Source organism: Manis pentadactyla, chromosome 6 (genome assembly GCF_030020395.1).
Source record: "Manis pentadactyla isolate mManPen7 chromosome 6, mManPen7.hap1, whole genome shotgun sequence".
NCBI lineage: Eukaryota > Metazoa > Chordata > Mammalia > Pholidota > Manidae > Manis > Manis pentadactyla.
The window spans coordinates 103,424,286-103,449,553 of record NC_080024.1 but is presented as its reverse complement, the minus strand read 5'-3'; the positions used below and the strand labels follow the sequence as shown (position 1 = coordinate 103,449,553).

Below are 25,268 nucleotides of genomic sequence, written 5' to 3'. Positions count from 1 at the left end.
GCATGTCCTTGATTTTAGGAACTATATAGTGAAGTATTGGAGTAAAGGGGCATGTCTGCAACTCACTTTTAAGTAAGTATGCTCATTATTTATAGTTGCAATGTTCTCTTAGGTTGCAGAACACTGCATGAGCAAATACTCAACCTTTAGCTATATAACATGTTCTTCGACCCATCAATACATAGCCTTGTTTCATGTGTGTTTCTGTTAAAAGACACCTTATTAAATATACATTGTTGATTCATTAACAATGAACTCACAACCAACAGCACTACAATTCATGCCTGAGGCAAGCTTATGTAACACACCTATTTTTTCTGTACGGCATGTCACAGCCTCTTGCGCTTAGGAACACTCAACTGCTTCTGGGGCCATTTTAAACAGTGACACCACCAACAAAAAGCACACAGATATGAAGAACGTGCACTCAATGGACAGCCAAAAAGACAACTGTTAACAGTATGGGATCTGAAACAAAAAAAGCAGAGTGCCACCTTGTTTGACCTTTCCTGGTAATGTGTGCATTTGGCAACTCAAATTTTTCAGTGCTCTGTGCATGCCTACAAAAGAAGTCGAAAGTGCCATAAGTATTGCTTTTGGGGGCAAAATTTAGTTAAATTTTAGCAAGTAGGTTAATTGGCAAATATGAAAGCTGTAATGATGATTGAATGTGTATATACATCATATATGTATACACACCTACATATACGAAAAGAGAACTAATGAAATCTAAATGCTAAAAGTGGTGAATCTGGATGAGGGGGATATGGGAATTATAAGTACTGTTTCTTGTAACTCTAAGTTTGAAATTATTCCCAAATAAAAGTTTAAATATGTAAATAGATTATTTTATTCTTTTGCTTAAAATATTTCAGTTGCTTTCATTTGCACATCCTATGACCTCTAAGGCCCTTTGGAGGTCAGGCTCCTACTTGGAGAATTGTATTAGACATCAGGGATGCACAGACAAGACAAAATTCCTGCCTCTAGGAGCCAGTCTAGAGGTTGGGAATGGGATAGGAGTCCGAGAAGTACCTTTCTCAAGTATCTACTATGTATTAGGTTCTCTCTTCTGGTCCTAAGATGAACATGACAGTCTCAGCTTTCAGGAAATTCGCAATTTGGTGAGAGAGGAGAGACAAGAAAAACACCTTGAATACTACAATATAGTAAGTGCTATGGGAGAAAAAAGAGAGGCACTGAATCCATCCAATGGAGATTATAGCTGTTTGAAGGCCAAATAGGAATTGGCCAGGTAGAACATGAGAGTCAGATGGGAAAGGTCTTTGAAAGAAGGCCAAGCAATGTATGAAAAGGCATGAAGTTGAGAGAGAGTTTTGGGCATTTGGGAAATTCCTGTAGCTATCTACAGTGCCAATGGAAGGGGTCCAGGGGAACATGGCAGAGTGAGACTATTTGGGCAATTGAGTAGGTGCCAGATCATAATGAAACTTGTGGGCCCTGCTAGCTATTTAAAATTGTATCCTGTGGGTAATGAAAGGATGTTAAAAAGTTGTAAGTGGAGAGTTACCTAAGTAGATTTGCATTTTAGGAAGATTGTCATAGAAACAATGAGGAACAGAAGAATATGGGTTGGAATAGAGGAGAAGAGAGTGATTAGAAGAGATTTTCACAAGCTCCCATCATCACAAATATCTACCTCCCAATATCTGTGGCCAAGAACTCCACCTTTCCTTCTGTTGCCATAAATGGTCTATTAACAGCTCTTATCAAAGCTTCACCCCTTCACTTGTGCCCTAGATTCCAAGCCTTTTTGATCTCAAGGACATGGCTCCAATCAGTCTCCTTTATTCCTTTATCAGCTTTTCCCTCCTTACTAGATCATTGCCATCAGCATACAAGCTTACTGTTTCAAAGAAAACCTTTCTTTTGACCTCAGCCCTCCCACTTTTGCCCCATTTTTCTGCCCCACTTTGCATCAGAGCTTCATATAGTCTTTACATTCTTTCTCCCCTTCCTTGAACATTCTCTAATCAGGCTTTCACCTCCCCATTGCACAGAGACTGCTCTGTCAAGGTTGCCAGTGACCACCATGTTGTGTTGCTCTATCTAATGGGTGCTTGCCAGTCCTCATTTTGCGTAGCCTATCAGCAGCATTTGACACCATCCATCACTGTTCGTCTAAAACCTGGCCAGTCTCCGGAGTTTCCTTTTAACAGTCGAGATTCATTCTCCATCTCTCACTGCTGGGTCCTCCTCATCATGGCCCTTTCTCTCCTCCTTTATACTCTCTTTCTCCTTGATTATATTGAGTCTCGTGGCATTAAAAAGGCCATCTCTATGCTGGTGAACATATTTATGTATTCAGCCTGGACCTCTTCCTTGAACTCTAGGTTTGTATATCCAGCTGCCTATTAATTACACACTTTATTTGGATATATAATAATAATTTGAAGTTAAAATATCCCAAATTGAGCACCCATTTGCTTTACCAACACCCACTATGGGCATCCTTATTCCAACTAACAGCAACTCCTACTTCCAGTTTGCTCTGGCCAGAAACCTTTGAGTCTTCTTAATCCTGCTCTCATACCTCACACTCTGTCAGGAAAACCAGCAAAATATTCCCAGAATTTACCACTTTCTACCACTCCCACTTTTATCACCTTCGTTTAAGCCACCATCATCTTTCATGTGAGTTCTCCAGTAGCTTCCTTAAGTAGCTTCTCTACAATTACCCTTATATTAGTATCCTCGTATATTATCGTATCCAATCAGCCCTCTTGCCTCTATTCACACAGCAGCCAGAGTGAGGCTGTAAAGATGTAAGGCACATAATGTCTTTTTGCTCATTATCTTCACTGCTCTAAATATCCCAGTGCCTTTCCATCCCACTTAAGGCAAAAGCCAAAATCCTTAACACAGGTCTGTAGGACCCCCTAGGACTCTGCAGCTTTCCCTTGCTTCTTCCACACACCAGCAGTACTTGCTATGCTCTCATTTTGTTTCCTTTTGTATGGCACGTATCCTCAGCTAATATACCCTATAATTTGCTTTTTCATTATGTCCCTTTCTGCAGGGATATATTCTTCACAGGGACAGGCATTTTTGCCTTTACTTTGTTTCACTGTGTAGGGAGAATGGAGTCGCCGGGGCCAAGATACTCTGTGGATGCTGGCTCAGGGTTGGCCCCACTGTGCGGTTACATCATCAACTGGCCCACTGCGCAGGCGCGGCATAGGTTCTCGCGGGCGGTGAGCCGCTAGTGTCGACGCTGTTGTGAAAGGACGACCGCCAGGTACTTTTATTTATTTACTTATTTTTATTCTGGTATCATTAATTTACAATTACATGAAGAACATTATGTTTACTAGTGTCACCCCTTCACCAAGTCCCCCCCCACATACCCCTTCACAGTCACTGTTCATCCACGTAGTAAGATGTGTAAAATCACTACTTGTCTTCTCTGTGTTGTACAGCCCTCCCTGTGCCCCCCCCCCAAACTATACATGCTAATCGTAATGCCCCCTTTCTTTTTCCCCCACCCTTATCCCTCCCTTCCCACCCGTCCTCCCCAGTCCCTTTCCCTTTGGTAACTGTTAGTCCACTCTTGGGTTCTGTGATTCTGCTGCTGTTCTGTTCCTTCAGTTTTCCTTTGTTCTTATACTCCACATATGAGTGAAATCATTTGATACTTGTCTTTCTCCACCTGGCTTATTTCACTGAGCATAATACCCTCTAGCTCCATCCATGTTGTTGCAAATGGTAGGATCTGTTTTTTTCTTATGGCTGAGTAATATTCCATTGTGTATATGTACCACCTCTTCTTTATCCATTCATCTACTGATGGACATTTAGGTTGCTTTCATATCTTGGCTAGTTTGTAAATAGTGCCACGATAAACATAGGGGTGCATCTGTCTTTTTCAAACTGGAGTGCTGCCTTCTTAGGGTAAATTCTTAGAAGTGGAATTCCTGGGTCAAATGGTGTTTCTATTTTGAGCATTCTCAGGAACCTCCATACTGCTTTCAACAATGGTTGAACTGATTTACATTCCCACTTTCAGTGTAGGAGGGTTACCCTTTCTCCACAACCTCACCAACATTTGTTGTTGTTTGTCTTTTGGATAGTAGCCATCCTTACTGGTGTGAGGTGATATCTCATTGTGGTTTTAATTTGCATTTCTCTGATGATTAGCGATGTGGAGCATCTTTTCCTGTGTCTGTTGGCCATCTGAATTTCTTCTTTAGAGAATGGTCTATTCAGCTCCTCTGCCCATTTCTTAATTGGATTATTTGCTTTTTGTTTATTGAGCTATGTGAGCTCTTTATATTTTGGATGTCAATCCTTTATCGGATCTGTCATTTATGAATATATTCTCCCATACTGTAGGATACCTTTTTGTTCTATTGATGGTGTCCTTTGCTGTACAGAAGCTTTTTAGCTTGATATAGTCCCACTTGTTCATTTTTGCCTTTGTTTCCCTTGCCCGGGGAGATATGTTCATAAAGAAGTCACTCATGTTTATGTCCATGAGATTTTTGCCTATGTTTTTTTCTAAGAGTTTTATGGTTTCATGACTTACATTCAGGTTTTTGATCCATTTCGAATTTACTTTTGTGTATGGGGTTAGACAGTGATCCAGTTTCATTCTCTTACATGTAGCTGTCCAGTATTGCCAGCACCATCTGTTGAAGAGACTGTCATTTCCCCATTGTATGTCCATGGCTCCTTTATCTTATATTAATTGGCCATATATGTTAGGGTTAATGTTTGGAGTCTCTATTCTGTTCCACTGGTCTGTGGCTCTGTTCTTGTGCCAATACCAAGTTGTCTTGATTACTGTGGCTTCATAGTAGGGCTTGAAGTTGGGGAGCAAGATGCCCCCTACTTTATTCTTCCTTCTCAGAATTGCTTTAGCAATTCGGCATCTTTGGTGGTTCCATATGAATTTTAGAGCTATTTGTTCCAGTTCGTTGAAGAATGCTGTTGGTAATTTGATAGGAATTGCATCAAATCTGATATTGCTTTGGGCAGGATGGCCATTTTGACAATATTAATTCTTCCTAGCCAGGAGCATGGGATGAGTTTCCATTTGTTAGTGTCCTCTTTAATTTCTCTTAAGAGTGTCTTATAGTTTTCAGGGTATAGGTCTTTCACTTCCTTGGTTAGGTTTATTCGTAGGTATTTTATTCTTTTTGATGCAATTGTGAATGGAATTGTTTCCTGATTTCTCTTTCTATTAGTTCATTCTTAGTGTATAGGAAAGCCACAGATTTCTGTGTGTTAATTTTCTATCCTGCAACTTTGCTGAATTCTGGTATTAGTTCTAGTAGTTTTGCAGTGGAGTCTTTAGGGTTTTTTATGTACAATATCATGTCATCTGCAAATTGTGACAGTTCAACTTCTTCTTTACCAATCTGGATTCCTTGTATTTATTTGTTTTTTTCTAGTTGCTGTGGCTAGGACCTCCAGTACTATGTTGAATAACAGTGGGGAGAGTGGGCATCCCTGTCTTGCTCCCGATTGCAGAGGAAAAGCTTTCAGCTTCTTGCTGTTCAATATGATGTTGGCTGTGGGTTTATAATGTATGGCCTTTATTATGTTGAGGTACTTGCCCTCTATACCCATTTTGTTGAGAGTTTTTATCATGAATGGATGTTGAATTTTGTTGAATGCTTTTTCAGCATCTATGGAGATGGTCATGTGGTTTTTGTCCTTTTTGTTGATGTGGTGGATGATGTTGATGGATTTTCGAATATTGCACCATCCTTGCATCCCTGGGATGAATCCCACTTGGTCATGGTGTATGATCTTTTTGATGTGTTTTTGAATTCGGTTTGTTAATATTTTGTTGAGTATTTTTGCATCTGCGTTCATCAGGGATATTAGTCTGTAGTTTTCTTTTTTGGTGGGGTCTTTGCCTGGTTATGGTATTAGGGTGATGTTGGCTTCATAGAATGAGTTTGGGAGTATTCCCTCCTCTTCTATTCTTTGGAAAACTTTAAGGAGAATGGGTATTATGTCTTCTCTGTATGTCTGATAAAATTCTGAAGTAAATCCATGTGGCCCAGGGATTTTGTTCTTGGGTAGTTTTTTGATTACTGCTTCAATTTCTTTGTTGGTAATTGGTCTGTTTAGCTTTTCTGTTTCTTTCTGGGTCAGTCATGGAAGGTTGTATTTTTCTAGGAAGTTGTCCATTTCTCCTAGGTTTTGCAGCTTGCTAGCATATAGGTTTTCATAGTATTCTCTAATAATTCTTTGTATTTCTGTGGGGTCCATTGTGATTTTTGCTTTCTCATTTCTGATTCTGTTGATGTGTGTTGACTCTCTTTTTCTCTTAATAAGTCTGGCTAGAGGCTTTTCTATTTTTTTTATTTTCTTGAAGAACCAGCTCTTGGTTTCATTGATTTTTTTCTATTGTTTTATTCTTCTCAATTTTATTTATTTCTTCTCTGATCTTTATTATGTCCCTCCTTCTGCTGACCTTAGGCCTCATTTCTTCTTCTTTTTCCAATTTCGATAATTGTGACATTAGACTATTCATTTGGGATTCTCCTTCCTTCATTATATATGCGTGAATTGGTGTATACTTTCCTCTTAAGACTGCTTTTGCTGCGTCCCACAGAAGTTGGGGTTTTGTGTTGTTGTTGTCTTTTGTTTCCATATATTGCTGGATCTCCATTTTAATTTGGTCGTTGATCCATTGATTATTTAGGAGCATGTTGTTAAGACTCCATGTGTTTGTGGGCCTTTTTGCTTTCTTTGTACAATTTCTTTCTAGCTTTATACCTTTGTGGTCTGAAAAGTTGGTTGGTAGGATTTCAATCTTTTTGAACTTATTGAGGCTCTTTTTGTGGCCTAGTATGTCATCTATTCTGGAGAACGTTCCATATGCACTTGAGAAGAATGTGTATCCTGTTGCTTTTGGATGTAGAGTTCTATAGATGTCTATTAGGTCCATCTGCTCTAGTGTGTTGTTCAGTGCCTCTGTGTCCTTACTTATTTTCTGTCTGGTGGATCTGTCCTTTGTAGTGAGTGGTTTGTTGAAGTCTCCAAAAATGAATACATTGCATTCCATTTCCTCCTTTAATTCTGTTAGTATTTTTTTCACATATATTGGTGCTCCTGTATTGGGTGCATATATGTTTATAATGGTTATATCCTCTTGTTGGACTGAGCCCTTTATCATTATGTAATATCTTTCTTAATCTCTTGTTACTTTCTTTGTTTTGAAGTCTATTTTGTCTGATACTAGTATTGCAACACCTGCTTTTTTCTCCCTATTGTTTGCATGAAATATCTTTTTCCATCCCTTGACTTTTAATCTGTGCATGTCTTTGGGTTTGAGGTGAGTCTCTTGTAAGCAGCATATAGATGGGTCTTGCTTTTTTATCCGTTCAGTGACTCTGTGTCTTTTGATTGGTGCATTCAGTCCATTTACATTTAGGGTGATTATTGAAAGATATGTACTTATTGCCATTGCTGGCTTTAGATTTGCGGTTACCAAAGGTTTAAGGTTAGCTTCTTTACTACCTTACTGTCTAACTTAACTCACTTATTGAGCTATTATAAACACAGCCTGGTAATTATTTGTCTCCCTTTTTATTCCTCCTCCTCCATTCTTCATATGTTGGGTGTTTTGTTCTGTGCTCTTTTTAGGAGTGCTCCCATCTAGAGCAGTCCCTCTAAAATAGCCTGTAGAGGTGGTTTGTGGGAGGCAAGTTCCCTCAACTTTTGCTTGTCTGGGAATTGTTTAATCCATCCTTCATATTTAAATGATAATCGTGCTGGATACAGTATCCGTGGTTCAAGGCCCTTCTGTTTCATTGCATTAAATATATCATGCCATTCTCTTCTGGCCTGTAAGGTTTCTGTTGAGAAATCTGATGATAGCCTGATGGGTTTTCCTCTGTAGGTGACATTTTTTCTCTCTCTCGCTGCCTTTAATACTCTGTCCTTGTCCTCGATCTTTGCCATTTTAATTTTTGTGTGTCTTGGTGTTGTCCTTTTTGGGTCCTTTCTGTTGGGAGTTCTGTGTACTTCCGTAGTCTGAGCAACTATTTCCTCTCCCAATTTGGGGAAGTTCTCAGCACTTATTTCTTCAAAGACACTTTCTATCCCTTTTTCTCTCTCTTCTTCTTCTTCTGGTACCCCTATAATGCGGGTTTTGTTTCTTTTGGATTGGTCACACAGTTCTTTTAATATTGTTTCATTCCTGGAGATCCTTTTATCTCTCTCTGCATCAGCTTCTATGCGTTCCTGTTCTCTGGTTTCTCTTCCATCAATGGCCTCTTGCATCTTATCCATTCTGCTTATAAATGCTTCCAAAGATTGTTTCACTTCTGTAATCTCCCTCCGGACACGTTCCTTAGCTCTTGTATATTTCTCTGCATCTCCGTCAGCATGTTTATGATTTTTATTTTGAATTCTTTCTCAGTTAGACTGGTTAGGTCTATCTCCTTCTCAGGTGTTGTCCCTGTGATTTTTGTCTGTCTTAGATTCTGCCTTTTCATGGCGATAGAGATAGTTTGCAGAGCTGGGGCGAGAGACGACTGGGAGAACGTCCCTTCTTGATGGTTTGTGGCCTTCCTCTCCTGGGAGAACAGGACCTCTAGTGGCTTGTGCTTGGCAGCTGCACGCAGACAGGGCCTCTGATTCCTGCCCAGCATGGAGTTTAGCTCCGCAGTTGCTGTGGGTGTGGCCTGCCTCGGGCTGCTTCTCTGACATGGCGGAGCCATGTTGGAGGGGAAACAGCCTGGAGGCTGTTTATCTCCGTGAGGGGCTTCCAGGCCGTCCTGCTGCACAGGGGGTTAGGGTGCGCAGAGTTCCCCGGGATTCCCAGCCACTGGGCTAAGTGTCCCCGGATGCTTCCATCCAGCTGTGTGGTACCTGTCCCTTTAAGACTTTCAAAAAGCACTCACTTTTCTTTGTCCCTGGGGCGCCGGCTGCAGAGACCCACTCACAGGTTTTACTGTCCTGTTTCCCTAGTTTCTAGCACCCCATGCATGCACTGTGTGTCTGCGCTCTGGTGCAGATGGCTAGGGCTGGGTGTTCAGCAGTCCTGGGCTCCCTCTCCTTCCCCGCTCCGACTCCTCTCCTCCCGCCGGGAGCTGGGATGAGGTGCACTCGGGTCCCGCTGGGCCAGGGCTTGTATCTTACCCCCTTCGCGAGGCGCTGGGTTCTCGCAGGTGTGGATGTAGTCTGGCTGTTGCCCTGTGTCTTCTGGTTTCTCTTTTAGGGAGAGTTGTATTTGTTGTATTTTAAAAAATATATGTGGTTTTGGGAGGAGATTTCCGCTGCTCTACTCACTCCGCCATCTTGGCTCCACCTAACCCACCAGGTACTTTTGTGCAGATGTGATCTCAGGGCTCAACCAGTCACTGAGAATAAAGCTGGCATGAACCTTCTATCTAATGCTCCATTGTAATTTTTTGGCTTCGTCTAATCCTGCCAGAAGCTGAGATCCTGCACTACACACATATTCTCCTCTGTCAAGCACATAGGAAGCATTCAATAAACATTTGTTGCCTGAATGAAGGACTGAAGAGAGGCAGAGAGGAGGGGCTTCTAAGAGTACATAATTCAGGAAAATGTGTGCTTGTAACTCTGGGGAGAGGAAATCCAGGGGCAAAATACCTCTAAAAACTGAAATCAGTCAAAGGGAGAAATAAGTTTACAACCCGTTTATTGCTTACAAACTGCAGTCCAGCACTCTCTCTCTCCCCTGATCCGGAAGAAGCAAGCAAGCCCTTCCACTTAACTTCTCAGGTTTAGACACGCCCTCAGTCGCCCAGGCAATTATCCACTGACATGGAGATGAACTTCTCTCTACCCTTGAGGATATGCAAATACACCGAAGCCAGGCGAGATATTCCTAAAACGTTACAATTTTACCCACAGTGCTAAACTAGGCAGTGCAAGTACAATGTTCTGTGATCGCAAAATCTTGTAGAAAAGAAAATATTATTTCTGAGATTATGGTTTAAAAGTTATTACTTTTTCTACAGTTAATATGACCGAAAGAAAGTGAGTACTCACACCTGTAGAAAACAGCCCATCTTCCTAGATTAAGGCAGTGTTTGTAATAAGCTTCTGCTTGGCACAGCTTAAGCAGGCTGACTGTATTTGTAGAGCTTCATGAAATTCAGGGAGGTTTCTTGGGCGATATGAGGAGACTAGGAAGTATGTAGCTTCACAATTGTCACTAAGAATACAAAGTGTAAGAAAAAACTTGTGTTAATTTTTATTAGACATATTAATTCATTGTTAAAAAATTAGAAAATACAGAGAAATAAAAAGAAAAAAAAAAGAAAATGATCACTTAGAATGTCTCCAAAGATGTCCTCTGTTAACAGTTTGGTGTATAACCTAAATTTTCTAATGAGTATGTATCTATCTGCTTATTGGTTTAAATATTTTTTAATTTACAAAGAATGGAAGCATACTTCATACACTATTTTATAACCTCATTTTTTCATTAAACAATATACAAAGATCATTTTTCCATAAATGTACCTGTACAGTGTAGCTTAATGGCTAACTAGTATTCTTTAGTGTGATATATCTCTTACTTTAGGATCTTTTGGTTGCATCCAATTTTCTAGGAGCATTACTTTACTTTCTTTTTTTTTTAATTAAAAAATGTTATTTTTTAAAATTAAGGTGTTATTGATATACACTCCTATGAAGGTTTCACATGAAAAAACAATGTGGTTACTACATTCACCCCTGTTATCTTGCCCCTCCCAAGCCCCATTGCAGTCACTGGCCGTCAGTGTAGTAACATGCTGCAGTCACTATTTTGCCTTCTCTGTGCTACACTGTCTTCCACCTGATCTCCCCCACACCATGTGTGCCAATCATAATAACCCTGAATCCCCTTCCCCCTCCCTCCCCACCCACCCTTCCCCACCCCTCCTCTTTGGTAACTGCTAGTCCCTTCTTGGAGTCTGTGAGTCTGTTGCTGTTTTGTTCCTCCAGTTTTGCTTTGTTGTTATACTCCACAAATGAGGGAAATCATTTGGTACTTGTCTTTCTTGGCCTGGCTTATTTTACCGAGCATAATATCCTCTAGCTCCATCCATGTTGTTGCAAAGTGCAGAATTTGTTTCTTTCTTAGGGCTGTGTAGTATTCCATTATGTATATGTACCACATCTTCTTTATCCATTCATCTAATGATGGACACTGAGGTTGCTCCCATATCTTGGCTATTGTAAATAGTGTTGCAATAAACATAGGGGTGCATATGTCTTTTTGAATCTAAGAAATTACTTTACTTTCAAATAGTAAAAATTTAATATAGCTAATGATTCTGGAACATTTTCCTATGTTGGCAGATAGTAGCTGTGCTAGTAGGGGTGAAGATTTAATAATACTCGGTAACTGCTGAACCACTGTGTTGTGTATTTGAAACTAATGTAAGACTGTATGTAAAAACAAACCACAGACAGTAAAAATTTAAAAGAATGTCTTAGGTTTCATTAAACCTTTAATGAAGGCATAAAAATGGAAGTCATTAATGAAGTCAAAACTCTTTGGGAGTTTAAGCTGCATTCCTTTAAGAGGAAAGGAATAGCCAAGTGGTGGTGTAGGGGATGTTCTGTTGCAGAAAGTATTTGAATGCTCTGATGTGAAAACAAATACTGGAGCAGGTCAAGGTATAGAACTTGAAGGCATTTGTTTCTGGTACCATTTAAAGCTGAGGCCATACCATCCTAGCCAAATAGTTACATTTTCTTAGGCAGATTTTTCAGATGATTTCACTTAACAGATAAACAAGTCTTCCTGTTTAAATACTACAGAATAGTAAACTTTAATTCAGTTTCTGAAGAAACTTGTAGGCACTTGGAAAATCAAAGGACAATAAGAATGATTTACATTGTCCACCCGATAGTTATACCCTTAGCCTTTGGTTTTGCACCTGTTCATGTGTGTAAAAATAAGGAAATACTGGAAATACAAATTTAGTATTTGGTCATAGTTTTGTTTCATTATTTAAATCTATAACCATAATATTTGGACAATTAATGATTTAACTTTCATTTAGAAGTTGCTATGTTTGTATCTCCGAAAAATTCATGTGTGGAATCCTAACTTCCAAGTTAGTATTAGTAGGTGGAGCCTTTGGGAGGTGCTTAAATCATGAGGTGGAACCCTCATGAATGCGATTAGTACCTTATAAAAGAGGCTCTAGAAACATCCTTTGCCCCATCTGCCCCTTCTGTCATGTGAAGACAGTGAGAAGTCTGGAAGAAACCCCTCCCCTGACCATGCTGGCACCCTGATATCAGACTTCCAGTCTCCAAAACTGTGAACAATAAATTTCTGCTGTTTATATGCTACTCAGTCTGTGGTATTTTGTTACAGCAGCCTGAACAGACTAACAGAGTAAATGAGTAAATATTTTCAACATCTTTAGTTTTACATATATTTTACCAGATAAACATAATAAAATCAAGGTGTAGTTGTCCCCCTGCATTTTTTTCTTTCTTTACTTAGAGAAAATGCAGTTTGCCCCCCTTGTGTATCCTGTTTTATTGTAACTTTCTAAAGGAAGGAAATGCAGTAAACAGAGAATCATTACTAAACTCCACATTCAGGACAGTGGTTCTGTGCTAGGTAAAGAGAAGTATATTCTGTGCAACTAGAAATTAAAGTTCCTGTCAGACAAATTGTAAGGTAAACAATTATAAGAAAAATGTTTGCAGTCACCTTAAAAAGTAAGTATACTTCCTCAGCCAAGCCTGTTCTAGAAGACTGAGGTAATTTACCTAACAAAGTATGAGTTGAGGCTGAAGTCTAATGGAAGTTCAGAAGGGCGAGTTCTCAAACATCAAGGAAGACTAAATAATTTGCCCAGCTAGTAAAGAGCAGATTTAAGATTCAAGTCCACTAGACTGCTTTGCCTCACTGAAAATGTTGAATGATGTCATTTAATTGATTCGCTTAGCAAATGCTTACAACTTATATATGCAAGACATTTTGGCAAGGGCAGTATGGGATATATGATGGATCAGACATTTCTGGAGTAATGGAAACAGATGTACTTTCACATCCTACAGACTGGTTTGAATCCCATCTTCTTGGATAAGTTTCTCTTTTAACTGTAGTTTTTAAGCTCAGTGAGATGAGGTAGTTTTTCAAAAAAAAGGAAATGTATTTCTTAGTGAACAGCACACAAGAGGTGCACAATAAATTTAATTTTCCTCTCCCCAACTCCACTTTGAGAAGTTTTCTAGACTGTAAGTCATCTGGTAAGTCTTCATAAAATGGAGAAATTTGCGAATTTTTGGGTCATCAAATGGGTTCTTAATTTGGCCTTGTTGAGATGTGGGGGAGACAGCAAAAGTTGTTCAGTGTGAGACCTGTGAGTAGATCCTGTTCACTGGAGTTCACAGGAAGGGAGAAAACTAGAAACTGTAAACGTCAGGTTGCCTGCCTATTTGCATAATCTCTTTCGGAATAGTATCAGTTCTACAAACATGTAATCTTGTGACAACAGCCTGAAATCAAGGAATCTTGTCTGACTAGATTTCTAAGGGGCACATTTTCCCATATTGGACCGTATTATTAATTCATTCAACAAACACTTTTCACTTAATCAAAGAATATCTAGGATTACACTTAAGGTCAAAGTGCTAGAATCTGGGGATGTGAAAATCAAGACACTGCCCCAGTTTTCACAGAAACAGACACAAAGTAACTTTAGAGGTAACGGAGGCATCAATAGCAGCACCGAGGAAGAAAAAGATTTTCCTTTGGGGCAGCTTAAACCTAAAATTATATGAATATAGGCACACTTTACAATCTCTAAAACTACACGCTATTCTTATATATTTAAAAGAAAGAAATGGTCATTAAAAATTTTTTTTCACGATGTTAACTGTAATGCTTTTAGGAGCGCTTTAGAGCAAAGCCGGCAGAAGAACACTGAGGAAGCGTGACTGAGTTTTGACTGAGCTACGGTTCTCCCTAATCAGTGTTCCACATCTTTTTCTTAAAAAGTAGAAGCCGTGGAAAGTACGGTCCAGGCTTTCTAAGGAACACGCAACTGGGAATACCAAGGGGAGGACCGCAGATGCCGCTGCCTCCGGGCGCCGTCTGCCCCTCCCACATGGAGGACTTTTGGCAGCTCGCCCCTCCCTCCTCCCTCCTCTGGGGAAGATTCTAACGCCTTTCGGAGTCGCCCTAGCGACGTCAGGAGCGCGATTCCAGTCCGTGGCCAATCAGAAGGCCGGATTCCGGGGGAAGCCCGGGGCGGAGGCGGCGGTCCGTGCGCGTGCGCGAGGTCTCCGCGTGGCTATATAAACATGGCTGGCGGGGCGACGCGGTGGGGCTGTGCCGAGTGTGCTTAGGGGGTTTTGAGCCGCTCGGGCTTTGTAGTTTTGAAATTTCTGGCGGGGGAACCGCGGCGCAGAGTTTTGGTGGGAGGTGGGAGCCAAAGTGACGCTCTTCCGGGAACCGCGCAGCCGGCGCCTCTGCCGCGGTCCCCGAGGCCGAGGCGACGGGCCGAGCCGGACCACGTGCGATCGCCGCGGAGGAGGCGGCGAGCGGCCGCGCAGGTGTCTCTGCAGCCGCGGACGGGAGACGGTCCGGAGCGCGTGTGGCCCGCCCACCAGCCGGCGCCTGCCACTGACTTTGGGTCGCGGCCCCTGCGCCTCTGCCTAGCGATGCTGCGGAGCCGGAACTGCGCTGGAGTCGGTCGCCGCTTGTCAATCCTCCCCTTGCTGCTCCCGGAACGGCGGCGCCGCAGCTGCCGCTGATCCGCCCGGGGGATGCCCGCGGGCCTCTCAGAACCGGCCGGCGCCCCTCCCGCGGCTCACCGCGTGGGCGCCGCCGGGACCGTGAGCATGGCCCCTGCTGGGGCTCTGCCCTTCCTGGCGGAGCACACTCCGGGCGCCTTGGGCTCCGTGACCAGGGCTCCTGTCGGTGTCTGCGTGGAGTCCTCGGCGGCCCAGCCTGTGCAGTCCCCCGTGGGGACCCTGGTGACCAAGGTGGCTGCTGTCCGCGCTCCTTCTAAAGTCAGCAGCGGCCCTGCGCTGCCGGCCCCTCAGATAGTCGCTGTGAAAGCCCCCAACACCACAGCAATCCAGTTGCCTGCCAATTTGCAGCTTCTTCCAGGTACGTCGGTCCGGCGCGCGGGGATACGGAAAACGTCGCAGCCCCGGATTGCTCCTTCTTGCTGCGAGCTCTAAATAAAAACTCAGTCAAGAGAACCTTTGATAATCCTGACTGCAGGGCAGTGATTGGGCTTTATAATTAACGTAGCGTCCTCGAGTCCTTACTACGTGGTCTTTCTTACTGTATTTAAGGAAATAATCTTTTTACCTAAGTGACACGGTAAAAGCTGGAGCAGCATGTTGAGGAGGGCCCTTAGGTACTGGCTCCTGGGAGAAGACAGAGTCCAGCTGAAGTTTATTTTCATGTGGAGAAAGGACCGATACATATCCAGATGCTGACATGATAATGAAATTTAAGTACACATAAAAAGTGTACTTAAAAGGTTGTATGTTAAGAATGAAAGAGAATTTTAAAATTTAAGCAAGCTAAGTAAGTGTACTGCTTTCCAGTACCAGAAGTCAAGAATGCTGCTTCCAGCACAATCTTTATTTTAGATGTGTGATGATGGTAACTTTCAGTTAGAAGAATCCCTTTCACAAGGACCAAGTGCCAGAGTTGACAAGCAGATGAGAGAGGTGGGATTGTTACATTTGAAGCAGCGTGTAAATGTTACAGGTTAATGAGTCTGTGACTACTTTTTTTTTTTACATTTTTATGCTTTTATAACTACATAATTACATTTAGAAATGCTCTTTTTTTTTGAGCAACATTATGTTTACTAGACTCCCCCCATGATCAAGACCCCCCCACATACCCCATTACAGTCACTGTCCATCAGCGTAGTAAGATGCTATAGAATCACTACTTGTCTTCTCTGTGTTGTACAGCCCTCCCCGTGCCCCCCCTCCCTACATTACGTCTGCTAATAGTAATGCCCCTTTTTTTCCCCCTTATCCCTCCCTTCCCTGTGACTACTTTTTACTGGGTTTACTCTGTTGGGCTGCTTGTCAAGATTTTTGCAAAGGTTTTGCTTTGTGATCATTTACATATTGTGAATATGCCGAATGATACTTCAGTGTCTACCTTCTTTTGTCAACTGAAAGTGTCTTGGAATTTAAGTGGGGAAAACAAAAGCACATTTCACATTCTTCTTTGGAGTGAATTCTACTCATAATTATATTGTTCTGTATTTATTTTGCTTCGCAGTAATTGGAACGCTGATCTGCAAAGAGGGTAAAGAAGTGGAAGCATTTGGTTCAAAAGGCTTTAGTATCCCCTGGCAAAACAATAGGGGCTCTCTTGTAGCTAATGTTCAGTTTTGTCATGAACATTGTGGAAAGGTTACGTTCTTCACTTTTGGTGAATTTCTGTTTCAGTTCTGTATGGTACTGGAGGTATATAGACTTAAGGCTCTGAACACCACTGGATACATTTTCTGCCAGTTCTAAATTGTCATTCTGCATATACTCTTATAAAGTCGTTATGAATGTGTTTAAATGACATTACCACCTAATTTGTTAAAAACTAAGTTCCTGTCTAGTCAGTAAGTTTGTTTAGAAACAATCAAGAAAGTATTAATATAGAATTTTCAAGAGTGAGAACTTGTTGGTAAGTGGGAACTGATCACTAATTAAAGGTGTACTATGGTAGGCATCTTTTATACAGTATTATATTTTGTTTGTTGGTAGTAATAGATAGCAAATAAGGAAAGAGGCCTCTAAGTGTAAGTAATTTGCTCAATACCACACAATTTACAGGTGGCAGAGGGAGTTTGAATCTAGGTCTGTTCAGCTCTTCCCACAACACAGGTTCTTACTACTTGGGGAGTGTACACTTTGCCAGATATCAGTGCTAAAAGGTGATTATATAATTTTGGAGCCTAATCTTTTTATATACAAAGAAACCAAAACTGAAACTTGCAGAGCTAAATAAGTAGCAAAGCAGAACCACAGCCTGAGTACATAACACTAAAACATATTATGCTGTTAATCATGGAGAAACTTCCATAAAAGATAAGAGATAGATTACCTTCAGGAATGTTAGTTACAGAGGAGGTAAGGAGATGCTCTGAAGAGCAACCATTGGGGATTTCTGCTGATGTGTGTGGCAGAAGAGCATAGTAACATTAGTGCTTTCATTGGTGCGCGATAAGATAAAATAGTTGAATGAAATGGAAACTGATTAAAGCAACTTTTAAAAAGGTTATGAGTCTTGTACCATTTCTTTTATATACAAGGGTTAGCAGTTGATTAACAAAGGATGCTTACATTATATAGATGTGAACTCTTCTTTTTCCAAGGTAATGAATATTTTAAGTATTTGATTTCTCTTAAGAATTTCCTCTATGAACAGAACTGGTATAAGAAATGTAAATAGGCACCCCAAGTTTTTCTAGGGAGCAGGGGCTGGAAATAAAAAGGGGAGGCATTGTGAGGAAATGAAAGAAACTATAACAACGCTCTGGAAATTATTCTGTTGAACGTTTTTGGTAATCTCTGAAGTCTTCCCTTTTGTGAACATGAGGGATTTTTAGGCCCTTTGTATTTCTGGTATTCTGATTCTCTCCTAATACTAGTTTGAGCTTGATGAGCAAGCACTTGGCTGTTTCTTTTATGTTACAAACTGTGGTAAATTCTGCTTGACAGACTGTAGAAGTTTGGGAAAGTTATTTGAAACAGTTCAGGTCCTTTTTCATTAACTTCGTGCCGAAACCTGACCAGGGTTTGCATCTTTTTCAGATTTCTGAACCAGTGCAGGGTAAGTTAGTGGTTCTTGTTTCCACCCTAGCGTTATCAAAGGGATAATTACACAATCATCAGCCTTCACAGTTATCACAGTGCTGCTGGACTTTGCGAAATGAGAGGTTATTCTCTTCAGTGCTCACCATATATGTCATCCACTGTTGGGATTTCAAACGTGGTGGAGTTAGCTTGACTTGATAGTGTCAATGCATTAGTCTATGGACAGTTGTTACTTGTTCGAAATGCCGGCATACCTCTTGAGCTCCTTTTCAAGGCTAGGTTCGGTTCTCTTCTATGTTCCCACTTGTACTCCGTACTTTCACCACCATAGTACTCTCACAATTATTATTGCTTCCGTTTTTGCTTGTAAGTTCTGCAAAGGTAGGGACTCTTGCAGACTTTATTATCCTCAGGCCTAGTAAGTTGCTTGGCCTAGAGAAGACACTTAGTATTTGAAAGCATGCCTGTGTTTATGTGGACAGAGTAGAGGGCAATTGCAGCAGCCCCTGAGGGATTCCAAGGAACGTCACACATAATCAAAGCATTTCATTTTTAATTTCTTTGCTTATTCTGCTTAAAAAAGTGATATATGTTCATGTAAAGAAAAAAGCATTACTGAAATGTAATAACCAATTCACTAGAATATTACTGTTAACAATATGTTGTATATTTTTATGTTAGTACCTGTAAATCTTTGTCATTTTTTGAATTGCTTGGTACTCCATTGTATCAGTGTAGTCATTTTTTGACCATTTCCTATTGGTAGACATTTATATTGTTTGTACTACTTTGTTATTACAAACGATGCTGTGTTAAACATCTTTGATGAATTTTTTTTTGGTATCATTAATCTAAAATTATATGAGGAACATTATGTTTACTAGGTTCCCCCCTTCACCAAGTCCCCTCCACAACCCCCATTACAGTCACTGTCCATCAGCGTAGTAAGATGCTGTAGAATCACCACTTGTCTTCTCTGTGTTGCACAGCCCTCCCCGTGCCTCCCCCCACATTATACATGCTAATCGTATTGCCCCCTTTCTTCCCCCCCTTATCCGTCCCTTCCCACCCATCCTTCCCAGTCCCTTTCCCTTTGGTAACTGTTAGTCCATTCTTGGGTTCTGTGATTCTGCTGCTGTTTTGTTCCTTCAGTTTTTCTTTGATCTTATACTCCACATAAGAGTGAAATCATTTGGACTTGTCTTTCTCTGCCTGGCTTATTTCACTGAGCATAATACCCTCTAGCTCCATCCATGTTATTGCAAATGGTAGGATTTGTTTTCTTCTTATAGCTGAATAATATTCCATTGTATATATGTACCACATCTTCTTTATCCATTCATCTACTGATGGACACTTAGGTTGCTTCCATTTCTTGGTTATTGTAAATAGTGCTGTGATAAACATAGGGGTGCATATGTCTTTTTCAAACTGGGCTCCTGAATTTTTAGGGTAAAGTCCTAGGAGTGGAATTCCTGGGTCAAATGGTATTTCTATTTTGAGCTTTTTGAGGAACCTCCATACTGCTTTCCACAATGGTTGAACTGATTTACATTCCCACCTTCAGTGTAGGAGGGTTCCCCTTTCTCCACAACCTCGCCAACATTTGTTGTTATTTGTCTTTTGGATGGTGGCAATCCTTACTGGTGTGAGGTGATATCTCATTGTGGTTTTAATTTGCATTTCTCTGAAGACTAGCAATGTGGAGCATCTTTTCACGTGTCTGTTGGCCATCTGAATTTCTTCTTTGGAGAACTGTCTGTTTAGCTCCTCTGCCCATTTTTTAATTGGATTATTTGCTTTTTGTTTGTTGAGGTACGTGAGCTCTTTATATATTTTGGATGTCAAGCCTTTATTGGATCTGTCATTTACGAATATATTCTCCCATACTGTAGGGTACCTTTTTGTTCTATTAATGGTGTCCTTTGCTGTACAGAAGCTTTTCAGCTTGATATAGTCCCACTTGTTCATTTTAGCTTTTGTTTCCCTTGCCCGGGGAGATATGTTCATGAAGAAGTCGCTCATGTTTATGTCCAAGAGATTTTTGCCTATATTTTTTTCTAAGAGTTTTATGGTTTCATGACTTACATTCAGGTCTTTGATCCATTTCAAATTTACTTTTGTGTATGGGGTTAGACAGTGATCCAGTTTCATTCTCTTACATGTAGCTGTCCAGTTTTGCCAACACCAACTGTTGAAGAGGCTGTCATTTCCCCATTGTATGTCCATGGCTCCTTTATCATATATTAATTGACCATATATGTTTGGGTTAATATCTGGAGTCTGTATTCTTTTCCACTGCTCTATGGGTCTGTTCTTGTGCCAGTACCAAATTATCTGATTACTGTGGCTTTGTAGTAGAGCTTGAAGTTGGGGAGCGAGATCCCCCCCACTTTATTCTTCCTTCTCAGGATTGCTTTGGCTATTCGGGGTGTTTTGTGCTTCCATATGAATTTTAGAGCTATTTGTTCCAGTTCGTTGAAGAATGCTGTTGGTAATTTGATAGGGTAATGAATATTTTTATGTGGTTTTATAAATGTGTTTTTGTAGCATAAATTGTTAGAAGTGGAATTCTTGGTTCAAAAGATAATCTTTTAATAGGATTGTCAGATTTCATCCCCAAAAGGTTGTTTAAATGCATAATTACCAGCATTAATATTTAATTTTAAAAAGCAAACCCATGGAATGTAAGAAGTCATTTTCCACAGTTAACTTTAATAATAGTAGGATAAGATGAAGGTTATTACTGAGTGGAGAGAGAGAGAGACTTTGAATATAGAGAAATGTGGGTAGATGATAATATTAAGTAGATCTGTTATTTACTGAATAACTGTGCCTAAGTGGGCTCTTGTCAGCTTGAAGTAAAGTATATAGTATATATTTCTGGGAAGGTTTAGGTCAGGGCCACCGAGTAAGGACTTGGTGGTGTGCTAATCAAGTTGGTTTGCATTTTGGGGAAAATAGTGGAGTGTAGCAATATAGGTTAGAGTATTGGCTTTGAAATCAGTGGACTTGGATTTGAATCCCAGCTCTACCACTTGATAGCTTTGTAATCTTGGACAAGTTGATTAACCTCATTTCAACCTAAGTTTTCTAATGTCTGAAATGTGGATCCTTATCTTCTTCATAAAAGTATCATATGGATTAAATAAAATCAGTATATACGTTTGCATGTCACAGAACTCTGGGGAGCACCATTTGTGTGGAATACAGTGCTGTACAGCAGGAATGTCCTGAACATTTAAGGTACCTGTATAGAATTTGACTTTAGATACTCTGGGGTTGCTATGTATCTAGTGTGCATTAGAATCTACCAAATTCCTAGTAGTTTAAAAGGTTGGATCTTTAAATATCCTTAATGCCTGTCTGCCCCCATTTTTTGATAATTGAAAAATGGTGTTTCTTGGGGAAAATTTGGAAAACATAGAAAAATTACCCCAAAATATTTTTAGTATATTTTTAGTCTTCTATTTATGTCAACTTTATTGAACTACAGTTTTTGATATGTATATATTAGTTTCTTTGGAAAATAAAGTATGCATGCCTCCTCTATTTTTTATATAAATGGGATCCTATGATAGAATTTATACCCTGCTTTTTGCTTACCATTATATGGTAACAGATTTATATGTCATAAACTCAAAAGTTTACTTTTATTGGCTGCATAAGCCATTACTTAAATCATTTCTCTATTTGTTCATTTAGGTTGCTTATAATTTTTATGTAAAGAATTACTTAAAGGCAAACCAAATGTTTTTGAGTTTAAATTGTGGTGTTATCTGGATTATTTTCTTGGGACAGATAACAAGAACTGGAATTTCTGGATCAAGGAAATCTGAGTGTTTTAAAGTGATTGATATATTTTTAAATGTACTGATACTGAGTGCTAACTGTATGCTAGCTGCTATGCTCAGTTCCATGGATGCAATAATAAATAAGGTAAATGCAATATCTCTTCTGTAAATCAAAGAGATTTCCAGGATCTACTTTATTTAATCTGGGCTTAATTTTTCTTCAACAGTCTTATTTTTTTGTCAATTAATACATGTGTATATAAAAACATGGAAAGTTAAAAAGGTAAAAATCACCTGAAATCGTATGGTCTTTCTTTTAGAAGATGAAAGAGTTAATAAAAACTTCATTTTGACAATTCAGCTGTGTAAATGGAGGATACGGGAGATGTTCCATTAACAAAGAGCAGAATCTGGGATAAAAAAACTTCTTGAGTGACTTAATTTTTCTTTCATATACTCAAAGAGTTATGGAAATGATGGAAAGAGGGAAATTTAAGTGACTTTAGCTCAGTAGGGGAAACTATGACATGGAAAATTTAAAGCATTGGGCCTATGGTTCCTGAGGAAGAAAACAACTTAGGATACATTAGTTGCCTTTAAGTGTGTAAAGGATTGTCCTTTAGAAATGAAAGTAGTATTATTTTGTGCGATTGCACAAGGGATCCTCATATATGTGAATATTAATGGGAAAAACCTTTTGATTCCATATTAAGTAAGAACTTTATATTTCTGGTCTGCTTATGAAGAAGTGATATTTGTACTTCTCCACCTTCCTAACTCTGGACTTACATGATTAGAGACTTTAAGGTCACCAATCAGGCATTAATGTATATAGGTATTAAATTGTAATAGATGACTTTGTGGCTCTTACATTTGTATGGGTCTGCTATTCTTCAGGGTCACAATTTACCAAGGCTAGCAATATGGTCAAATCAACAACATCCATCCAGATCAGCTTGCTACCAAGGCAACAAAATAGGAAAAGCATCTTGAGAAATAGTAGTTCATTGGTCAGGCAAGTAGAGTATGTTAAATTATGTACCAGATAGAGTGGACAATGGACCATTTTACACTTTAAGATATTCATATTTTTATAAGAAAGGTGCTCTGTAACCTGGTGTATGAATATTTTTATTTCGACATGTCTATAGAATTAATAGGCAATGCCGGCTATCCTTTTATGATCAGAAAAAGTGAATCTCATTTTCATCAGGATTGGTTTCAAAAGACTTGGTAACTGAACTTCAGAAAAGAGACTAATACTCAGTTTTCTTTGAATGTTTATTATAGGTGCTTTTTACTAAGTGGTTGCCTATTGGAGTTGGGCCTTTGAGATAGATAAACATTTCTGACAGGAGAAGATCCAGGGTTCAGATGAGCTACTCATTTTTATTCTCAGTATTGTCTACCTGCGGCTATTCTATTACCTCCTTGTGATGTTTTGAGTACTTAGTTGAAAAGTTTGGGTTGTGGGTCTTGTGACATTAGTAACAACTACTACTGATAGTAAAAAAACTTTTTAAATTTAATTTAAAAATATACTCAAAAGCATTGTTTTATTTGATCCTTTTAACAGTCTTGCAAAGTAGTTATTAATTCTCTCCATCCAGAAACATGGTATGTCTTTCCATTTATTTATATCACCTCTAATTTCTTCCAACAACAGTTTGTAGGTTCCAGAGTATTGGTTTTGAATTTATTGTGTTAAATTTGTTGCTAAAGTATATTCTTTCTGATGCTATTGTAACTGGAGTTTTACTCCATTTACAGTTACTTTTTGCAAGTGTATAGAAATACAGTTGGTTTTTTTATGTTTATCCTATATCCTGCTGCCTAGCTGAACATATTTATTAATTTTCATAGGTTTTTTTGTGGGTTTGTTAGGTTTTTCTATATACAAGATCATATTATCTGTGAATAGTTTTACTACTTTCTTTCTAATCTGGATGTCTTTTAATTCATTTTCTTGGCTTAGTTGCCCTGGTCAGAACTCTCACTACAATGTTTTAAAAAAGTAGTATTTGTAGGCAACCTTGTGTCATTTCTTATCTCAGATATCCTTGTCTTATTCTCGATCTTAGGGGGAAAGCATTTAGCCTCCTATTGTTAAGTATGATATTAGTGGTGCGTCTTTTATGGATCCCCTAAATCAGGTAGGGGTGATGGATTTTTCAAATGTTTTTTTTTTTTTTGCATCTGTTGAGATGATCATGTGGTTTTTGTCCTTTATGGGTAGGTTTTACATTAATTAATGTTCATATGTTAAAACAAACTTGCATACTGAGATAACTATGACTTGGTCATGGAATCTAACACTTACATGTTGCTGGATTCAGTTTGCTAGTACTTCGTTGAGAATTTTGCATCAGTATTCTTAAGGCATGTTGGTCCCTAGTTTACTTGTGATGTCTTGGTTTGGTATCAGGATAATACTGACCTTACAGTATGAGTTGAGACATGTTTACCCTTCTTTTATTTTTTTGGAAGAGCTTATGAAAAATTAGCATAAGCTTTTCCTTAATGTTTGGTAGAATTCACCAGTGAAGCCATCTGGACCTCAGATTATCTTCTGGATACATTTTTTGATTACTAATTCAGTATTTGTCAGAGGTCTGATCAGTTTGTGTATTTTCTTGAGTCAGTTTCAGTAATTTGTTTCTAGGAATTTGTCCATTTCATATAAGTTATCTAATTTATTGGTTTATAATTTATAGTATTTCCTTATAATCTGTCTTTCTGGAAGGCCGGCAGTAATGTTCTCTCCTTCATTCCTGATTTTATAGTTTGAACACTCTCTCCTCTTTATCTAGGTAAAGGTGTGTCAGTTTTGTTGATCTTTACCAGAAAACAACTTTTGTTTTGATTTTTCTCAATTGTTTATCCATTCTCTATTCCCTTTACCTCTGCTCCAATCTTTATTAATTTCCTTTCATTTGTTTGCTTCAGTTTTTATTTTCTTTTTTTCACAGTGTCTTAAGATGGAAGGTTAAGTTACTGATTTTAATTTTCCTTCTTTTTAAATATGGGCATTTAGACTATAAATTTCCCTCTAGGCACTGCATCCCATAAATTTTGGTTTGTTGTGTCTTCATTTTCACTCATCTCAGAGTGTTTTCCAATTTCCCTTGTGATTTCTTCATTGACCAACTCTGGCTACTTCAGAATAATTAATTTCTACGTATTTGTGAGTTCCTCCAATTTCTTTTGTCACTAATATCTAATTTTATTCCATTGTATTTTGAGACCATACATTGTATGATTTCAATTCTTTTAACTTTATTGAGGCTCGTTTTATGTCTTAGTATGTGTTCCATCCTGAGAATGTTCTATGTATACTAAAGAATGCTGTTGTTGGGTGGGATATGCTATAGATATGTTTCATGTCTGGTTTATTTATAGAGTTGTTCAAGTATTTTATTTCCTTATTGATCTTCTGTCTAGTTGTCTATCCTTTACCAAAAGTGGGATATTAAAGTCTCCCAAGTATTATTGTTGAATTGTCTATTTTTCCTTTCATTTTTGTCAGTTTTGTGTTATATACTTTGGGCTCTGTTGTTTGGTGTATATGTGGTTTTAGATCTTCCTGATGCATTTGCTGTTGTATCAATTATAAAATGTCATGAAGGAAAATGAATTAAAAGACATTGCTTTCTTTAGGAGTGTTTTGGCCATATTCTTAGACTTTTAATATTTTAAATAGCTTTGAAT

General features: G+C 39.2%; 1 protein-coding gene across 1 annotated transcript in view; it reads left to right on the top strand.

The window, feature by feature from the left end:
* Positions 1 to 14,245: 14,245 nt before the first annotated feature.
* TAF4B (TATA-box binding protein associated factor 4b) overlaps positions 14,246 to 25,268 on the top strand; it is a 117,198-nt gene continuing 106,175 nt past the window's right edge. The window contains exon 1 of the mRNA XM_036914257.2: positions 14,246 to 15,085. Coding sequence (XP_036770152.2) covers positions 14,740 to 15,085 — 346 coding nt within the window. The 5' untranslated portion in view covers positions 14,246 to 14,739. The remainder of the gene's footprint in view (positions 15,086 to 25,268) is intronic.